General features: G+C 45.5%; 2 protein-coding genes across 2 annotated transcripts in view; one reads left to right on the forward strand and one right to left on the reverse strand.

Moving 5' to 3' along the window:
• LOC109925552 (semaphorin-4G-like) overlaps positions 1-11,461 on the reverse strand; it is a 29,661-nt gene extending 18,200 nt beyond the window's left edge. The window contains exon 1 of the mRNA XM_048609231.1: positions 11,452-11,461. Within this exon, the coding sequence (XP_048465188.1) occupies positions 11,452-11,461 (10 nt within the window). The remainder of the gene's footprint in view (positions 1-11,451) is intronic.
• A 3,176-nt stretch (positions 11,462-14,637) lies between these two features.
• LOC109922201 (semaphorin-4G-like) overlaps positions 14,638-18,077 on the forward strand; it is a 27,906-nt gene continuing 24,466 nt past the window's right edge. The window contains exons 1-2 of the mRNA XM_048609232.1: positions 14,638-14,697; positions 15,259-15,434. Of these exons, the coding sequence (XP_048465189.1) occupies positions 14,638-14,697; positions 15,259-15,434 (236 nt within the window). The remainder of the gene's footprint in view (positions 14,698-15,258; positions 15,435-18,077) is intronic.

Genomic DNA, 18,077 nt, shown 5'->3' on the forward strand with positions numbered 1-18,077 from the left:
GGAGGAACACAGGCAGCATCAGAGGAGCAGCAAAGCTGACGCTTTGGGTCGGGAGCCTGGTTCCTCTGTCAGATCTAATGGATCTTTCCTCGCTGTTCAAAAGTGAGAATGGGGTACTTTATAACTCACTCCCCAAGTACGGAGCTGGAGATGTAGAATGCACCCAAAATATAACGACTGATGCAAATTAAAATCAGCAGATTTGCACTTAAAAGGCAAGATGGAAATCTAACTCCACACAAGGTAAATGTTCTTCTTTAAAAGGGGTACACCTGTTGGGTGAAATGTTGCCATGATGAATTGCCTTCTTCCAAAAAGTAATCACTGGCAGTTTATCTCTCCACCAATGTCGCCTGCCCTGTTGAGTACTCCAGCATTTCCTCTTTATATTCCCACCGTTTAGAGGCAATACTTTAACTTAAATGAGATATTTGGTATCAGGAGCTGCATATAGTAACCACCTTGTGAGTACTCCTTCTGGTGGCACAGCTGGTGTAGAGCCACTTGGAACTGGCAAGTTTCACTGTTCCAGCTGTTTCGAGACCCGTACAAAACTCCACACCAAGAGCAGGGAAGGTATTGGGTCGATTTAGTCCACAGTGATGGAGAGATTGAGGACTGGTTGTAAGATTCAATGCTGAAGATTTATGTTAGAGAGTGTGTGAAACCTATTTCACAGAGAGTTATGAGACAGTGGAAGGTACTATTGGTAAAGGTGTGTGTATTACAGTTAGTGAGGCAGGTATCAATATTCTTACATTCGGAAAAGGATGGAGAAAAAGTGTTTGAGACCAGAAAACCGGAATTAACAGCAGTAAACCACCAAAGCTCGGTAACCTGAGTCCAATGTGACACTAAAATTAACAAATGGATAGGACTTCAGCAACCACTGAGTTGGAGTTAGAGTCATAGAGTTATACAGCATGGAAACAGACCCTTCGGTCCAACCAATCCGTGCCGAACATAATTCCAAACTAAACTAGTCCCACCCGCCCGCTCCTAGTCCATATCCCTCCAAACGTTTCCTATTCATGTACCTATCCAAATGTCTTTTAAATGTTGTGACTGTATCCACACCCACCACCTCCTCGGGAAGTTAGTTCCACACACGAACCACTCTCTGTGTAAAAAAAATTTGCCCCTCATGTCTATTTTAAATCTCTTTTCCTCTCACCTTAACAATATCCCTCACCCTGGGGAAAAGACACCTGCCATTCACCTTATCTATGCCCCTCATGATTTTACAAACCTCTACAAGGTCATCACTCAACTTCCTACGCTCCAATGGAAAAAGTCTCAGCCTATCCAGCCTTTCTTTATAACTCAAACCTTTCATACCCAGCACCATCCTGGTAACTCTCTTCTGAAACCCTCTCTAGCTTAGTAATATCCTTCGTGTAACAGGATGGCCATATTTTTGGAAGCTATGAGGCTTTAGGAGTGAACAAGGAGCATTAAATTTAAACCCTGAGCTCATGAGAGTCCGGGAATAAAGGCAAAATCCTGCAGATGCTGGCAATCCGAACCAAACATAGAAAATGTTGGAGAAATTCAGCAGGTTTAGCAGTACCTGTGGAGAAGCAGAGTGAACATTTCAACTCTGGTATGACTCTCTTCGTATGAAGAAAGACTCGAAACATTAACTCTGTTTCTCTCTCCAGACCCAGTGTGTTTGTTTCATGAGAGTCTTGCTCTGCTCTAATATGGAAAGAACTTTGACATCACATTAAAATGGAACAGGCTGGACACAGTTTGAAAATGCTGAGCTCTGCACTGTGCACAGTTGGCTGTCTAGTGTGATTACGGCAGTCTGGCCCACCAATGTACATTAGCAAGCTAACTCAGTAACAGCAAATAGTCTACCTGCACTTTATTGGGTAGGATCACCCTTTCGAATGTAAAGGGCAGTTTTTATTTCAGTCTTGGACTTTTGTGCCTTATTATCAACAGCTGCCAATGTTGCAATACAGAAGTCAGGCCTTACGCACAACGCAAATCTACAGAAATAATGACTTTCTTAGTCATTCATTCACAGGAAGTTACTGTTTAATGGCCTTGGAAAGGTGTTGGTGAGTTGCCTTCTTGCACAACTGAGTGGCTTCATCATAGAATCCCTACATTGTGGAAGCAGACCATTCAGCCCATCAAGTCCACACTGATCCTTCAAAGAGCACCCCACCCAGACATCGCTGTAAACCTGTATATAGTATGGTCAATCCACCTAACCTGCACATCTTTGGACTGAGGGAGGAAACCCACGCAGCCACAGGGAGAACATGCAAACTTCACACAGTTGCCCAAGGCTGGAATTGAACCCAGGTCCCTGGTGCTGAGAGACAGCAGCGCTAACCACTGAGCCACTGAGCCACTGTGCTGCCCTAGGCTTGCTAGGTCATTTCGGAGAGTAGTTAAGAATTGACCACATTGCTGTGTGTCCAAAGTCAGAGAGAGGCCAGAGTACTGTGCAAAAATGTCCAATTGCCTTTCCTGAAGGAAAATGTGCCAGATGGACTTTTACAACAGTTCCTGTAGTTTACATGAGCACAATTACTGTTCCTTTTTTTTTGTTCCAGATTTATTTCATTAACTCAATTTAACTCCTCCCCTTTCCACACTGTAGGGATTCTATGATTCTAGCTGCTGTGGTGACAGGATTTGAATCCACAATTCTCGTTCAAAATTCGGGGGCATAGGTTTAAGGTGAGAAGAGAAAGATTTAAAAGGGACCTGAGGTGAAACTTTTTCACAAAGACAGTAGTTCATATGTAGAATGAAATGCCAGAGGAAGTAGTGGATGCAGGTACAGTTAAATCATTTAACAGACATTGGGACAGATACACGAATAGGAAAGGTTTAGGGCCATATGGGCCAAACACAGGCAAGTGGGATTAGTTTAGTTTGGAAAACTTGGTCGGCATGAACTAATTGGACTGAAGGGTTTGTTTCCGTGCTGTAAGCCTCTATGACTCTATGGATAAGTAGAGTCGATGCTTGAATCACAGAAAGCCAAGATTTTCGCTTTTAGAGAGTGACATGTTGAGTGTCATTGCCTGACATGGTGGCTCAGTGGTTAGCACTGCTGCCTCACAGCGCCAGGGACCCCAGGTTTGATTCCACCCTCTGGTTACTGTCTGTGTGGAGTTTGCACATTTTCCCTGTGTCTGCATGGGTTTCCTCTGGGTGCTCTGGTTTCCTCCCACAGTCCAAAGATGTGCAGGCTAGGTGGATTGGCCGTGCTAAATTGCCCTGTAGTGCCAAGAGTTGGGTTAGCTGTGGTAAATGGGGGTGTAGGGTCGAGGGGAGACATGTTCTTCAGGGTTGGTACAAACAGGGGAGGCGATAGCCTAGTGGTATTATCGCTGGACTGTTAATCCAGAGACCCAGATAGTGTTCTGGGGACCTGAGTTTGAATCCTGCCATGGCAGATGGTGGAATTTGAATTCAATAACTATCTGGAATTAAGAATCTAATGATGACCATGAATCCATTGTCAATTGTCAGGAAAAACCCATCTGCTTCACTAATGTCCCTTTTAGGGAAGGAAGCTGCCATCCTTACCTGGTCTGACCTACATGTGACTCCAGACCCACAGCAATGTGGTTCACTCTTAACAGCCCTCTGGGCAATTAGGGATGGGCAATAAATGCAGCCTGGCCAGCGACGCCCTCATCCCGTGAATGAATAAAGGAAAAAAAAACTTGATGGGCTGAATGGCCTCTATCAGCATTGTCAGGATTCTATGAGTGTCGAATAACTCAGTATCCCCATGTGCCGAGCAACCTCTCTGGATCACAGGCCTCTCAGCTTATCAAGAGCTGACCAGCAATCTGCTCAGACACCACCAGTTTCTGGCTCCTCTAGACAATAGGTGGAGACCTACTCCTCAAGGAAGCAGCATGTCTCTTTCATTTCATCCTCCCAGTCGTGGGGAGAGGCCAGGGCAGTGTGGTGGACTTTAGAGACCATCCTGTCTCCGATTGGGCCCAGGTTGTCTTGGTTACCCAGTCAGTAAACCTGCTGTTTTCCTCATCTACCATGAGGACAGGTAATTGGGGAGGTGATGAGCTGAGGCCCTTAAGTGGCTGTTAATTTAACAGTTAAGTACCTTCATTGTCGGTGAGCCAAGTGGGACCTTATTTATTGCTCAGCAGTTGAGGGTTATGGGTAAAAGATAGGGAAGTCAAGGTGAGGATTAGCATATCAGTCACAATCTTATTGAATGGTGGAGCAGACTCGATGGGCCTGCTTTGGGTCCTACTATGTCTTATGGCTTTACAGAGTGTGTATGTCTCAATGGCCAATCAGTCCACGTTTCTCCCCGTTCATCCACAGTTCTCACCATTTCCTGGTGAGTAGGGGGTGAGAGAACTCATGCCTCACTCAGAATGTCACTGTTCCTCTCTCTCTCTCTCTCTTCTACACCTCTCATGTTTGAGGTAGCCAGATGACTCTGTCCCTGGAGACAGGATCTTCACTCAAGTGTTTGCAGAACCTGAAGGTGCGCGCTAACAGCCCTGAACCTCTGTGTTGGAAGGAGAAGAGCAAGCCACCATTTGCTGTTTCTGTGAGGATTCCATCAAAGTTATGGCAACTGCAACGATGGCCTCATGTAACTTAGCATTAGCACCAAGCTGTTCTGGATTGACACGAGTGTTCAATTTGGTACAAATTAGCTTCCAAAATACAATGGAGTTCAATTGTCCCTTCCTCTTCACTGTCCAATCTCAGCTCGAATATTGATGAAGACATTAAGTGCAGGGACGGTGCTAAGCAACAAGTGTCAGGTCCCATTGTGAAGTGGTTCTGTTGCTGGGCCGGGGTTCCAAAGAGTGGGAGGTCTGATCCCACTTGAGAATTTTTGCCTCAGCCTAAAAATATGTCTCTATCAATAAAGTAACCATGCAGCGTGTGTTGGACTATCAGAACCAAGTCAGTCTGAATCGCCAGTGTCCTTTAGAGGCTGGTTTGACCTATACCTGAGACCGGTTCCACATTGACACGTTTGATTATTCTTAAGTCCAAAGATGTGCAGGTTAGGTGGATTGATCATGGGAAATATGGGGTTACAGGGAAAGGGTGGGTCTGGGTGGGATGCTCTTCGGAGGGTTGGTGCAGACTCGATGGGCTGAAAGGCCTCTATCTGAACTGTAGGGATTCTATATTTCTATGATTCTAATTGCCCTTGGATGAGGATTTCCAGGTCACACAGTTACCACTCAGAGGCACTCAGACAAAATGTCCATATTGTAATCAGTCATTTTAGTCACACCATATAAGTATATTTAGTACTGGTTGTGAAATAGTTTATGTTAATCATTTTAATTACATTATTCATTAAATAATGTTTTGGTTAGCCAAGCCAACATGAAAGTCAGGATTTGTGTGGACTGTGTATATAATCTGTCAGTAAATTGGATTATTACAGGACAGTGAGAAGCCCTAACTTTGAGGTATCTCACACAGGCAGGGTGGAGATTTAAAGCTGCCCTGAATTTCCAATCCTGGGTGCCACTGCCACAGGGAAGATGCTAAGCATAGGTCATCATTCACTGGGAGTGACCAACAGGCTGCACTTTTGTACACGTCCCCCACTATCAACATCCTGGGGGTTACTATTGTGCAGAAACTCAACTGGACTCACCACATAAACATAGTGGGTACAAGAGCAGGTCAGAGGCTGGGAATACTGTGGTGAGTAACTCACCTCCTGACTCCCCAAAGCCTGACAAGATCAGGAGGTGAGCTACTCAATGCAGTATACCTAACAAGGCACAAGTCAGGAGTGTGATGGAATACTCCCCACTTGCCTGGATGAGTGCAGCCCCAACAACACTCAAGAAGCTTGACACCATCCAGGACAAAGCAGCCCACTTGATTGGCACCACATCCACAAGCATCCACTCCCTCCACCACCGACGCTCAGTAGCAGCAGTGTGTACTATCTACAAGATGCACTGCAGAAATTCACTAAAGATCCTCAGACAGCACCTTCCAAACGCACAGCCACTTCCATCGAGAAGGACACGGGCAGTAGATACATGGGAACACCACCCCCTGCAAGTTCCCCTCCAAGCCACTCACCATCCTGACTTGGAAATATATCGCTGTTCCTTCACTGTCGCTGGGTCAAAATCCTGGAATTCCCTCCCTCGTTATGGGTCAACCCACAGCAGGTGGACTGCAGCGGTTCAAGAAGGCAGCTCACCCCCACCTTCTCAAGGGGCAACTAGGGACAGGCAAGAAATGCTGGACCCAACCAGTGATGCCCATGTCCCATGACCAAAGTAAGAAAAGTTACAGCTCCTGGCAGCTGCACTGGGGACCTGGGTCAGACTAACTCCCTGCACCATTCCAAGATACAGAGAGTGTTCTTGGTGAGTAGGGCTTAGGGAGATAAACCAGCAACACAGACGTGCTCTGAATAAAATACTAATGTTGGTCTGCTCAGCAGACACTATCATAAACATAGATCATAAATCATAGTATCCCTACAGTGTGGAAATAGGCCCTTTGGCCTAACAAGTTCACACCGACCCACAGAGCATCCCACTCAGACCCAACCCACCTAATCTACACATCGCTGAACACTACAGGCAATTTCCCACGGCCAATCCACCCAGCCTGCACATCTTTGGACTGTGGGAGGAAACTGGAGCACCCGGAGGAAACCCACATTTCGTGGAGAAAAATAATGGGCATTCTCATTTGACTTGGGGCGGCACGGGGGTTAGCACTGCTGCCTCACAGCGCCAGGGATCCAGGTTCGATTCCACCCTCGGGTGACTGTCTGTGTGGAGTTTGCACATTCTCCCCGTGTCTGCGTGGGTTTCTTCTCGGTGCTCCGGTTTCCTCCCACAGTCCAAAGATGGGCAGGTTAGGTGGATTGGCCATGCTAAATTGACCATAGTGTTCAGGGATGTGTAGGTTATAGGGGCATGGGTCTGGGTGGGATACTGTGAGGTTTGGTGTGGACTTGTTGGGCCGAAGGGCCTGTTTCCTCACTGTAGGGATTCTATGAACTATAACTTGACTGGCTGTTTAATGTACCGCAAGGATGTACGTGTGCAGTAATTGAGCCACACTCCTGTGGAATGCTGTGGTTTCCTGCCAACTAACGAACGGGTTTGACATTTCCTCATGGTGTCAAATCTCTACCATCATGATTCACGCCTGCTGACTATCTGTAGAAACTCGCTCGGTTAGTCAGGCTTTTCCTCAGATGAGCTGGAGCTTTAGAGACAGTATAGTTCTGGCTCGTTGTCAGATCTGTCTCTGCTGGCCAGTGCAGGAGGCCATTCCTACAAGATCATCATCAGGAAATCTACTAAAGAATTCAGTAGGAACATCTTGGTCTAGGGGGTGGTAGGAAGGTGGGGGAGGGAAGTGGTTGAGGTGGATGTATTTAAAGTGAAGATGGATAAGGCACATAATGGGGGACATTCAAGTCAATGATAAACACCTGCACAACCTGCTTGGGTTGAATGGCTTGTTTCTTCATTGTATATTCTGTATAATTATACATTGTACATTTCCTACCCCATCAAAGAGCTGGGCAAGTGACAAGATCCTGTCAGTGGAATTCTTTAAGTGGTGAGCTGGCCAGTTGTGAGGCGTTGGAGGTCAGTGGAGGTGGGGGGTGCTCTTACAGGATGTTATGATCACAGTCAAATCCGATTCTGTCCCCCACCCAATATGCCAGACCCAGGAGGAGTCACATGGGGAATCTGATCAGAATGCCTGGATGACATTTCCCTGTGGTGTAGGGTCATTGGGTCAAGCCAAGAGAGAGCGTTCCTTGCAGACAGTCATCGGATCTCCTTTTCAAACTGCTACCTGTTCTATTTGAGAATTCTGTAGACGTTCCAGCTGGATAACCCATTTCTCCCACTCTACTTCACCTCAGCCAATCAACATTGTTGTCTGCTCAGGCAGCAGCTGTCAATCATTTTCTTGCAGGTTGCAATGCATTGTGGAAGCTATGTTTACAACAGGATAAGGGAATTGGCCAAATAATCCAGGGCAGGAACATGTGCTTTTTTTTTATTTGTGCTCAGAGTTGCTTTCGTCTGGAATGCACTGTGCGGAAACAGATTCAATCATCACTCTCCAAAACTCCCCATCCCCTACCGCATCCCAAAACTAGCCCAGCTCATCCCCGCCTCCCTAACCTGTCCTTCCTCCCACCTATTCCCTCCTCCCACCTCAAGCCCCACCCCCATCTCCTACCTACTACCAGGCAGCATCAGAAGAGCAGGAAAGCTGACGTTTCGGGCCTAGACCCTTCTTCAGAAAATACCAGAGAATTACCAGCTTTCTGTCTTTGTTACATTTCTAAGGGTGCATTAATGTTTTAGCAATGTGCCTTAGGTGCAAGACCTGAATATGGGATTGATACTAAAACACGATCTGGACATCAGGTTGAGAACTGTCTTGCGTCATCCATGCAGTCTTCTTTCAGTGGCACTCTGGCTGTAAATCTGTGTCACTGTGTTGAATAATACATTGACATTAAAACATTGAAGCTGCTTCATCTGCCTGTAATCTCCAATCATGGGTGGCATGGTGGTTAGCACTGAGAGGGGGGTAGGTCTGGGTGGGATGCTCTTCGGAGGGTCGGTGTGGATTCGATGGGCTGAATGGCCTGCTTCCACACTGTAGGGATTCTATGAATCACAGTAACCATTCAACACAAGAATGGTCTTGATCCTGACAGGCCCGTAGAAATTGGAGTCCAAAGGTCACATTTACTGCTGTAATGTTGCACAAAAGCGTGGAAATTGATTTTAATTCACTGTGAAGTTAATAAGAAGTTACTGCGATGTGAAAAGGTAACAGTTATAGCCATTCACCAGGCAGTCCTGTTAACTAGAGGCTATTTTTCATTTACTTCACGAATAAGTTCTGAATTATCTAACTACTTCCACTCTGGCTAAATCGTAATTTTCTGGGTGAAAAATTCTTCAGCAGAAACCTGACCTTGTGGAGCTGCAGTCTGTTCTGATATGTCGGGGAATATTAAGGTTCAGATGGCACTATTTAGTAAGGAGCAGAAAAGTCCTATCTAGCATTAATCCCTCAACCATCTTCTCTGAAGTGGATTACCTGGCTGTTGCTGCTTGTTGCGTACAAACTGGCTGCTACATTTCCCCACATTGGACCAGAAATGGCTTTGGGATGGTGAAGGTGCCATATAAATTTAAGTTCTTTAAAACGCTTTTGCGTTAGACAGATAATTCAAATTGACCCAACTTGGAGTTAAGGGGATCAGACTGTGGCTAATATCAAATTTGAACCACCAGCAGCAAAGGTAACAGAAATAGGAGTGCCACAAATCATAAGGTACAGGAGCAGAATTAGGCCATTCAACCCTTCAAGTCAGCCCTTCAAGCATGGTCATGGCTGATCCAACTCAGTCCCCTGCCCCCACTTTCTCCCATATCCTTTGATCCCTTTAGCTCTGAGAACTTCCTGAAAACATCCAATGTTTTAGCCTCAACTGCTTTCTGTGGAAGAGAATTCCTCAGGCTACCCACTCTCTGGGTGAAGACATTTCTTCTCATCTCAGTCTTAAATGGCCTACCCTGTGTAACCTTAGATTTTTCTGAAGAAGGGTCTAGGCCCGAAACGTCAGCCTTCCTGCTCCTCTGATGCTGCTTGACCTGCTGTGTTCATCCAGCTCTACACCTTGTTAACCTTAGATTGTGACTCCTGATTCCGCACTCCCCAGTCATCAGGAACATCCTTCTGCATTTACCCTGTCTCGTCCTGTTAGAATTGTATAAGTCTCTGTGAGATCTCCCCTCATTCTACTAAACATCGGTGAATATAATGCTTAAAGATCCTGTCTCTCTTTATATGACATTGGCTTATTAACAGTAAGTGAAACTGAGCTTTCATAGGATTTGTACACTGTCCTTTCCCTACTGAGAGTAATTCATCTGACATCTGCAATTCTGAGTCCATAATTATCACCTGTAATTCTTCCTGTACTTAATTATAAAGGATTAATGGATGGGAATTGGAATCAGTTAGGCAGATTAGCCGAGGAATAGCAGATGGATTGTAATGTAGATTAATATAATGCTTGTTTTGAACAGGAAATTTGTGTATATGCAGAATGAGTTACTTCAGCAAAGCTGAAAAAGAAACAGATTTGCAAGTGATTATTCTGCGTTGACCCAGCATGAAGTTAGGATTATATTCGCTGGAGGTCAGAAGATCAAAGCGGGAGTCTCATAGAAACCTGGAGGATGGATGTTCCCAACGATGGGGGAGTCAGAACCACAGGTTGCAGTTTGGGGTGAACCACTGAGGACTGAGATGAGGAGAAATGTCTTCATCCAGAGAGTGGTGGGTCTGTGGAATTCGCTGCCAATGAAAGGGGTTGAGGCCAAAGCATTGTGTGATTTCAAGGAGTTGGATCTAAAGGTGTCTAAAGGGATCAAAGGATGTGATGTGAATTACTGGCGACAGACATCCCTAAGCTCAAGTGAACCCACGTGTGTGCGGCCAATATCACATATGTCAATGATGTCATTGTCTAAACTCGCAGAGATGTCCAACTGAAACTGAATTTCTGTGTGTCTGGGGGAGCCTGGGTTTCTCAATCCAGGAGCAAGGTCTTAGGTTGGGAGTGGAGCTGAGGGCCGAGAGTGGAGTCACAGGTCAGGAGCGGGATCATATGCTGGGAGTAGAGACATACGTCGGCCGTAGGGTCAAAGGCCAGAAAGGAGAGGTCATAGGTTGGGAGTGGGGTTGAAGGCCGGGAAAGCAGAGCTGGCCATTGAGCAGTGCCCCTGGGCAGCTCCTTGCAGTGGGCAGTGGTGGGAGAGAGAGATAGTGACTCTGGGCTGAATTTGGATTGGAGGGGTGGTGGGTGCTGTGAATACTGAGGACCATACTCCATGCTCCCCCCCCACCCCAACCTGTCCCTTAGCCAATGATGTTCAGTGGAGAATGAAAGATGGCTCAATAGACTCTTGTTCCGTTTAGAAGGGCAAGTGTGTCCATGAAACTCAGCCCTCTCCCCCCCAACCCTAACTCAGGCAGTGGATCATTTTAAGATGCTAACTGGCCCCTGTGATGTCAATAGGAGTCTGTATAACATCTCAGGTCAGTCAGGGGCAATAACAATTTGTGACTGACTGCTCAGCCGAACACAAAGCAGCGCTGCTTTTGTACAATTTGGGGGAAAAGTGAGGAAAATGCTCCTTTTTATTGAATTGATAATTTTCCAATCCTGGCCAATTGGCAGGGAGGGTTGTAACAAACTCTACAGGGTTCAAATCCCATTGTGGCAGCTGGGGGGATATAAATTCCATTTAAGTTTAAATTTGGATTGAAATGGCAATACACCTCATTAACGACATCACTAAATCTGCAGGATTGGTCTAAAACTCATCAGTTTCACCAATGTCCCTTACAGCTTCACCATTAGTGTCACTTACTTACTTCGTACCATCCCAACAGCTATCTTTATCTCCAGAGATAACAAGGTGTAGAGCTGGATGAACACAGCTGCCCAAGCAGCATCAGAGGAGCAGGAAGGCTGACATTTCGGGTCTGGACCCTTCTTCAGAAAAATTCATCGTATTGGCATTTTTCTGAAGAAGGGTCCAGACCTGAAACGTCAGCTTTCCTGCTCCTCTGATGCTGCTTGGCCTGCTGTGTTCATCCAGCTCCACACCTTGTTATCCTTACCTCCAGCACTGTTTTCCTTCCAGTCCCATTTCCATTGTTTCATTTCTAAATGGAGTGATGATACAATGCTGCCCTGCAAGGGGGCTGTGCTAACATCTCTGAGAGATGGTCTTTAACCCAGCAGCTTCCAACAATTAAATCATCTCAATTGCAAATGCTAATTCAGTCCTCAGGTCTTCTATTTATTCCGCAAAGGTCTCCCTGACAACCAGTGTTTAAATAGAAATCATTCTAAATATATCCACATCCAGCAGAGCATGGAGGTTTAAGCTCATTTACGTTTTTAGCCAATTTGAGTTTAGAAAGGAGGGACGTTCTCCTGTCATAAAGCTGGGGACTCACACGACAGCGTCAGTATCATTAGGCCTCGAGTGCTTTACAATGAGAGTCAGCAATTCATTGTCAGCAATTAATGTTGAAATGGGTGTGTGTTTAATGCTTTGCACCAGAATAGAGTTTGGTCACAGAGAATGGGAGCGATCTGAAACTCTACACTACATTTACTACCCATGAACAGAATCACTGATGTGTTATGGTGCAAACGAGGCCATTTGGCCCATTGTGCTTCTGCTGGCTCATTGACTGACCCAGGGCCCATTTCTCGCTTTTCTCCCCCATACCCTTGCACATTATTTTATCTGAATAATCATCCAATGCTTTCTTGTATGAGCTGAGGTACTTTTTTGTTGGAGTAAACCCCCCCAGTGTACTCCTGAATATAAACTCCATTGTCCCATTTGCCTATTGGTGCTCAGAGACTGGGCTCGGCTTCCATTCCAATGATGCCCTGTTTTAAAAATCTGGTCCTTATTCTGCCCCTCTCTCGTGCCCCTCAGGAGGGGAGGTAGGGCAGATAGTGAGAAAGTATCAGTCCCTTTGGTCATCTCCATCAGCCCAACTGGATCATCCTTTAATCTCAGATACTGAGGCAAATACAAGCCTAGACTGTGCGGTCTGTCATTTTAATCATTTTAGACTCACTATTGTGTGGTGAAGACTGGGATTTTCCTGGTCTGTGTGCCTCAGTCACTCTATATGACGGGAGAATGTTTTCTTTGTGTAAACAATCAGTGGTATAAAGGTTCCAGTGTATAGTTCTATCATAATTAAAAGGACTTCTGCAAAACAAAAATTCTACTTGACTCTAGGCCTGAAACGTCAGCCTTCCTGCTCCTATGATGCTGCTTGGCCTGCTGTGTTCATCCAGCTCTACACCTTGTTATCTCTCTTCTACTTGACAGTGTTGTGCCTACTTTCTGTCCATATGCTGAACAGATCTGAAATATTTGGTGTTGAGAGAGATATGTTGTCTCTGTTTTCTGGCAGCCTGTCATTTAGAATTTTGAAATTTGACTTCTCAAGTGGGTGTGGTGCTGATCGAGTGAATAGTCCCATTGTTTTCTGTGAATAAATGTAATTTGAATACATTGTAAACACATCACTGTCACATTAACTCAGTAAATGCAGAAATGTCTGTTCGTGTGAGCGAGCAGCCAGTCTGTAACTGAGTGCTGGAGTAGGTAGCAGCAACATACAGAGTGTCCCATGGGCTATTCACTAGGACCAACAATGCACTGAGGCTCTATATTAGTGGCTGTGATGCCTGATGCATCTTTGTTGGATCACGGTCTAAGGGTAAGGGGTTAGGTAATTGAGGACTGGGATTGAGGAGAAATTTCTGCAACCTGAGAGCACTGAGCCTGTGGAATTCACTCCCACAGAAAGCAGTCAAGGATGAAACATTGTATGGTTTTAAGGAAAAGTAAGGGAAATGACGATGGTCCTACCAGATTCATTAGAGAGAGAGAGATAACTGGCAGTGGCTTCACCCAAGGGGAGAGGTAGAGAAGGAGACTCCTTTATGGCACTCTCAGCTGGTACACGAATCAAACCCACGCTGTTGGCATCACACTGCTTCGCAAACCAGCCGTCCAACCATTTGAGCTAGTTGATCCCAGCTGGATGTAGCTCTTGAGGCTAAAGGAAGCAAAGGATATGTGGAGAAAGTGGGGACTGGGTACTGAGTTGAAAGATTCTGGGGACCTGGGTTCAAATCCTGCCACGGCAGATGGTGGAATTTGAATTCAATAAATATCTGGAACTGAGAGTCTAATGATGACCATGAATCCATTGCTGATTGTCAGGAAAAACCCGTCTGGTTCACTAATGCCCTTTAGGGAAGGAAACTGCCATCCTCACCTGGTCTGGCTTACATGTGACTCCAGACCCACAGCAATGTGGTGGACTCTTAACAGCCCTCTGGGCAATCAGGGGTGGGCAATAAATGCTGCCTGGCCAGTGATGTCCTCATCCCATTAATGAATAAAGAAAACAAAATTCACAATCACTGAATTCCCCACTATGTAGGAGGTTGAGAGGTAACCTGATAGAGGTTTATAAAATCATGAGGGGCATGGATAGGGTGAATAGCCAAGGTCCCTCAGGGTGGGGGAGTCCAGAACTAGAGGGCATAGGTTTAAGGTGAGAGGGGAAAGATTTAAAAGGGACCTGAAGGGCTACTTTTTTCACATAGAGGGTGGTGCGTGTATGGAATGAGCTGGTGGAGGAAGCAGTAGATGCAGGTACATTTGCAACATTTAAAAGATGCTTGGACAGATACCTGGATAGGAAAGGTTTAGAGGAATTTGGGCCAAACACAGGCAAATGGGACTAGGATAGTTTGGGAAACCTGGTCAACATGGACAAATTGCACCGAAGGGTCTGTTTTCATGCTGTATAACTCTATGACTCGAAATTGAATGGCTACAAGAGCAGGTCAGAAGCTAGGAACGCTGCAGGTCTGTGGCATTACCAGTAATGGTGGTAAATCTGATTGGCCAGAGGCTGGGACACCTCCGTCAGTCAGTTTGAGTGGGGGGTTGGGGGTTGGTGGGGGAAGTACCATATTTCGGTAATTGGCCTCATCCAGAGCGCATAATGGCTGAGGGACAATTACCTCCTGGCCTTGCCAGTGTTCCTTCCCCAGGGGGTGGGCGGGTGAGTTGGGGGGTGAGGTGGCTATGGCAGGGTCAGTAGTCCATTCCCCCACCCCTCTGTAATTATTGGCTCACTGTTTCCACCGGAGGACAGGTAGAGAACCAGAGGCCACCTGATTTCAAAAGAATCTGTAGCGACATGAGGGGAAACCTGTTCACACAAAGGACTGGAAAGCTCTGCTTCATCAAGTCGGATTCAGTTGTGGCTTCCAGAAGAGGTTTGAATCTTTCTATGGAGAGAAAAATTGTGCAAAGCTACAGGGAGAAGGCAGGGGAGTGGGGCTAGCTGAGCTTCTGTTGCAGAGGGCTGGCATGGACTTGATGGGCCGAGTGGCCCCTGCTGCTTGCTAATGTCTCTATAAATGCTCCGCTTTCCTGAAGTCTAATGGATGGTGCTTTATATTGTTGTATAGAAACGGAAATGTTGTTTTGGAATCAGAGGAATCAATGGGAAATTTGGGAACGGGCTGATGGCTGACTACTAGGAAATGGCTAGGATGTAACAGTGTACAGATATCGATGCAGTATATATCTCCCCATATTGAATCTGTTTGTGTCACAGAGTGATGAAGGAGGAATGAGAATACTACAGAGGAAATGGACATCCTTCCTGCAGACCCGGGTTGTGTGTTCCATCCCAGAGTTTGGCTTCCACTTCAACATCCTGAAGAGTATTTATGTTCTGAACCAAGGAAACTGGCAAAACACAATATTCTATGGAGTGTTTCTATCGCAATGGTAAGTGTAAATACTGTGCTGAGTAAATGCGGACCATTGTGACCATCAACAGAGTACTTGATCTAGATGTAGTCTTGGGTAAACTGCCAATCATCTGGCTGTTGAGATGGACTTTACTGTAACTCATTGCACTTGTTCATTTTCTCATGGTCCTGGGTTATGTTAAACTATCAGACACCACCATAAAAACAGAAGGTCATCGCCATTGTGGTTTGTGGAATCGACCTGTGTCGGAAATTGTTTGAAGTGTTTACCCATAAACAACAATGACGATAAAATTTTCAAACAACAATTCAGAGGCAGCAAAGCTGTTATGTGATGTCCTCAGGATAAGGCACTACATCAAGGCAAGCCCCTGTCTTACAGAATCACAGAAATGTTACAGCGCCCAAGGAGGCCATTCGGCCCATGAGTTACTGGAGTTGGATTCAGTCGCAAAGTCCTGTTCCAACAGAACTGAAGTGAGTGGAATGGGGTGAGTGAAGGAATCTGTACTGAGGAGACAGACCTGGAGTCAATCCAGATTGAGGAGTTGAGCTGAGGAATGAATTCCAGGGCAAATAATATTTACTGAAACCTTCGTAAGTCCTGAGACTATTTATTTTGTCACTTCTCATCTTTCCCCTACGTTCTGATACTCTATCCTTACTACGATCTGTGCGCCCTGCTACTCAGTCTGCGGTTTGCTGAGGGCAGGGTCACATCTGCAATGTTTTCTTCGTTTTCCCTGAGGAAGGTCCCTGCTGTTCGCCATAGAGACAGTGGGATGTGAGGTTTGGGAAGATAAATTTCACAGACTTGTGGTCTTCCTACTCAGGAAGAAGATGGGAAGCATACACCGAGTTCAGATCACGATGGGAGTTTTCTTTTCAATGCCAACCTTCTGATCTGAAACTAACAAAGAAAGTAGGAAAACAAAACAGAAAGGGCTGGACTCAAAACTTTGGACAGAAAATTGCTCTCAGTCTTCAGCTGCTACAAAACCTGTTGAGTTTCTCCAGCAACACTGTTTTTTTGATTTCAGATTCCCAGCATCTGCAGAACTTTGTTTTCAAAGGAAGAAACATTTTGCATCTTGATGACCTCAGTGCTTTCTAGTCAGTTAAGTACTTTTTAAAAGAGGAACATAAACTAGGTTGCTGGAAAAGCTCAGAGACAACAAGCTGCAGAGCTGGATGAACACAGCAGGCCAAGCAGCATCATAGGAGCAGGAAGGCTGACGTTTCGGGCCTAGACCCTTCCTCAAAACTCACCAGACCCGAAACGTTAACTTTGTTATTTCCTTCACGGATGCTGCCAGACCTGCTGAGGTTTTCCAGCAACTTCTGTTTTTGTTCCTGATTTACAACATCCGCAGTTCTTTCGGTTTTTACTTTTAAAGAGGAGTTACTTTATCAGGTCTGTTTCTGGCATGAGTAAGGGAGCAACATTAAGGAGGCTACCATGTGTAAAAGTACAACCTTTCATGAAATTGAATGCTCCCCCCGATCCCCAGCCCTTACAGCCTGTCACAGATTTTTCAACTCGCTGCTGAATTCACACTTGTAAAATTCTTACCTTGCTTCCAGTGAAAATAGACTCGAACTTTAAATAAGGTTAATTAAAACAGAAGGGAGAGATGACACTTACAGCAGATGCCAAGGGAAACATCCACGTAAATTATAGGAAGGACATTATTAAGCTGGAGAGAGTTCAGAAGGGATTTACCAGGATGTTGCTAGATATGGAAGGTTTGAGTTATAAAGAAAGGCTGGTTAGGCTGGGACTTTTTTTCACTGGAGCGTAGGAGGTTGAGAGGTGAGCGAATAGAGCTTTACAAAATCACGAGGGGTATAGATTGGTGCCTTTTCCCGAGGATGAGGGATTTCAAGACTAGGGGGCGTATTTTAAAGGTGAGGGGAGAGAGATTTTAAAAAGACATGAGGGGCAATTTTTTTACACAGCAAGTGGTTCACGTGTGGAATGAACTTCCTGAGGAAGTGACGGATGTGGGTACAATTACAACGTTTAAAAGGCACTTAAACAAGTGCATGAATAGGAAAGGTTTGGAGGGATATGGGCCAGGAGCAGGCAGGTGGGACTAGTTTAATTTGAGATTATGTTTGGCATGGACTGGTTGGACCGAAGGGTCTGTTTCTGTGCTGTATGACTCCAAGACTCTATGTGTACAAATCTGCAGCCTTTCGGAGTTAAATTCTTTAATCGCTGGCAGTGTATGTGAGTGATTCACCATGTTCTGGGAAAAATGCACAGCTCTACACAAATTACCCAATGTACAGATTCCCTGGTACAGCAGTAACACAGCTACACCGTCCACTTGATATGACCAGACCCAGGATAATCTTCCCCAAGATAGTACAGTTCTAGAAGGGATACCCCAAGTTGTTGTGCTCCATGGGATGGAAGGGATGAACTGACTCCTTTTCTTTATTCACCTGCCCCATTAGCTGGTCACAATGGGGTTAATTTCTTAAAGGTTCCCTCCCTTGTGTTTCTCCTGGACCAAATGAGTTCATGTTTTAGAAAGAACTAATTTAACCGAACGTTCTCGAGTTAGCAAAATCAACACTTTATGAAATGTGAAAAGGTAAAGTTGCTCACACCCCGTCCACGCAATAAGAACCAAAAAAGAATCCCCCTCGT

The sequence above is a fragment of the Rhincodon typus genome, chromosome 20 (genome assembly GCF_021869965.1).
Source record: "Rhincodon typus isolate 14 chromosome 20, sRhiTyp1.1, whole genome shotgun sequence".
In the NCBI taxonomy this organism is placed as follows: Eukaryota; Metazoa; Chordata; class Chondrichthyes; order Orectolobiformes; family Rhincodontidae; genus Rhincodon; species Rhincodon typus.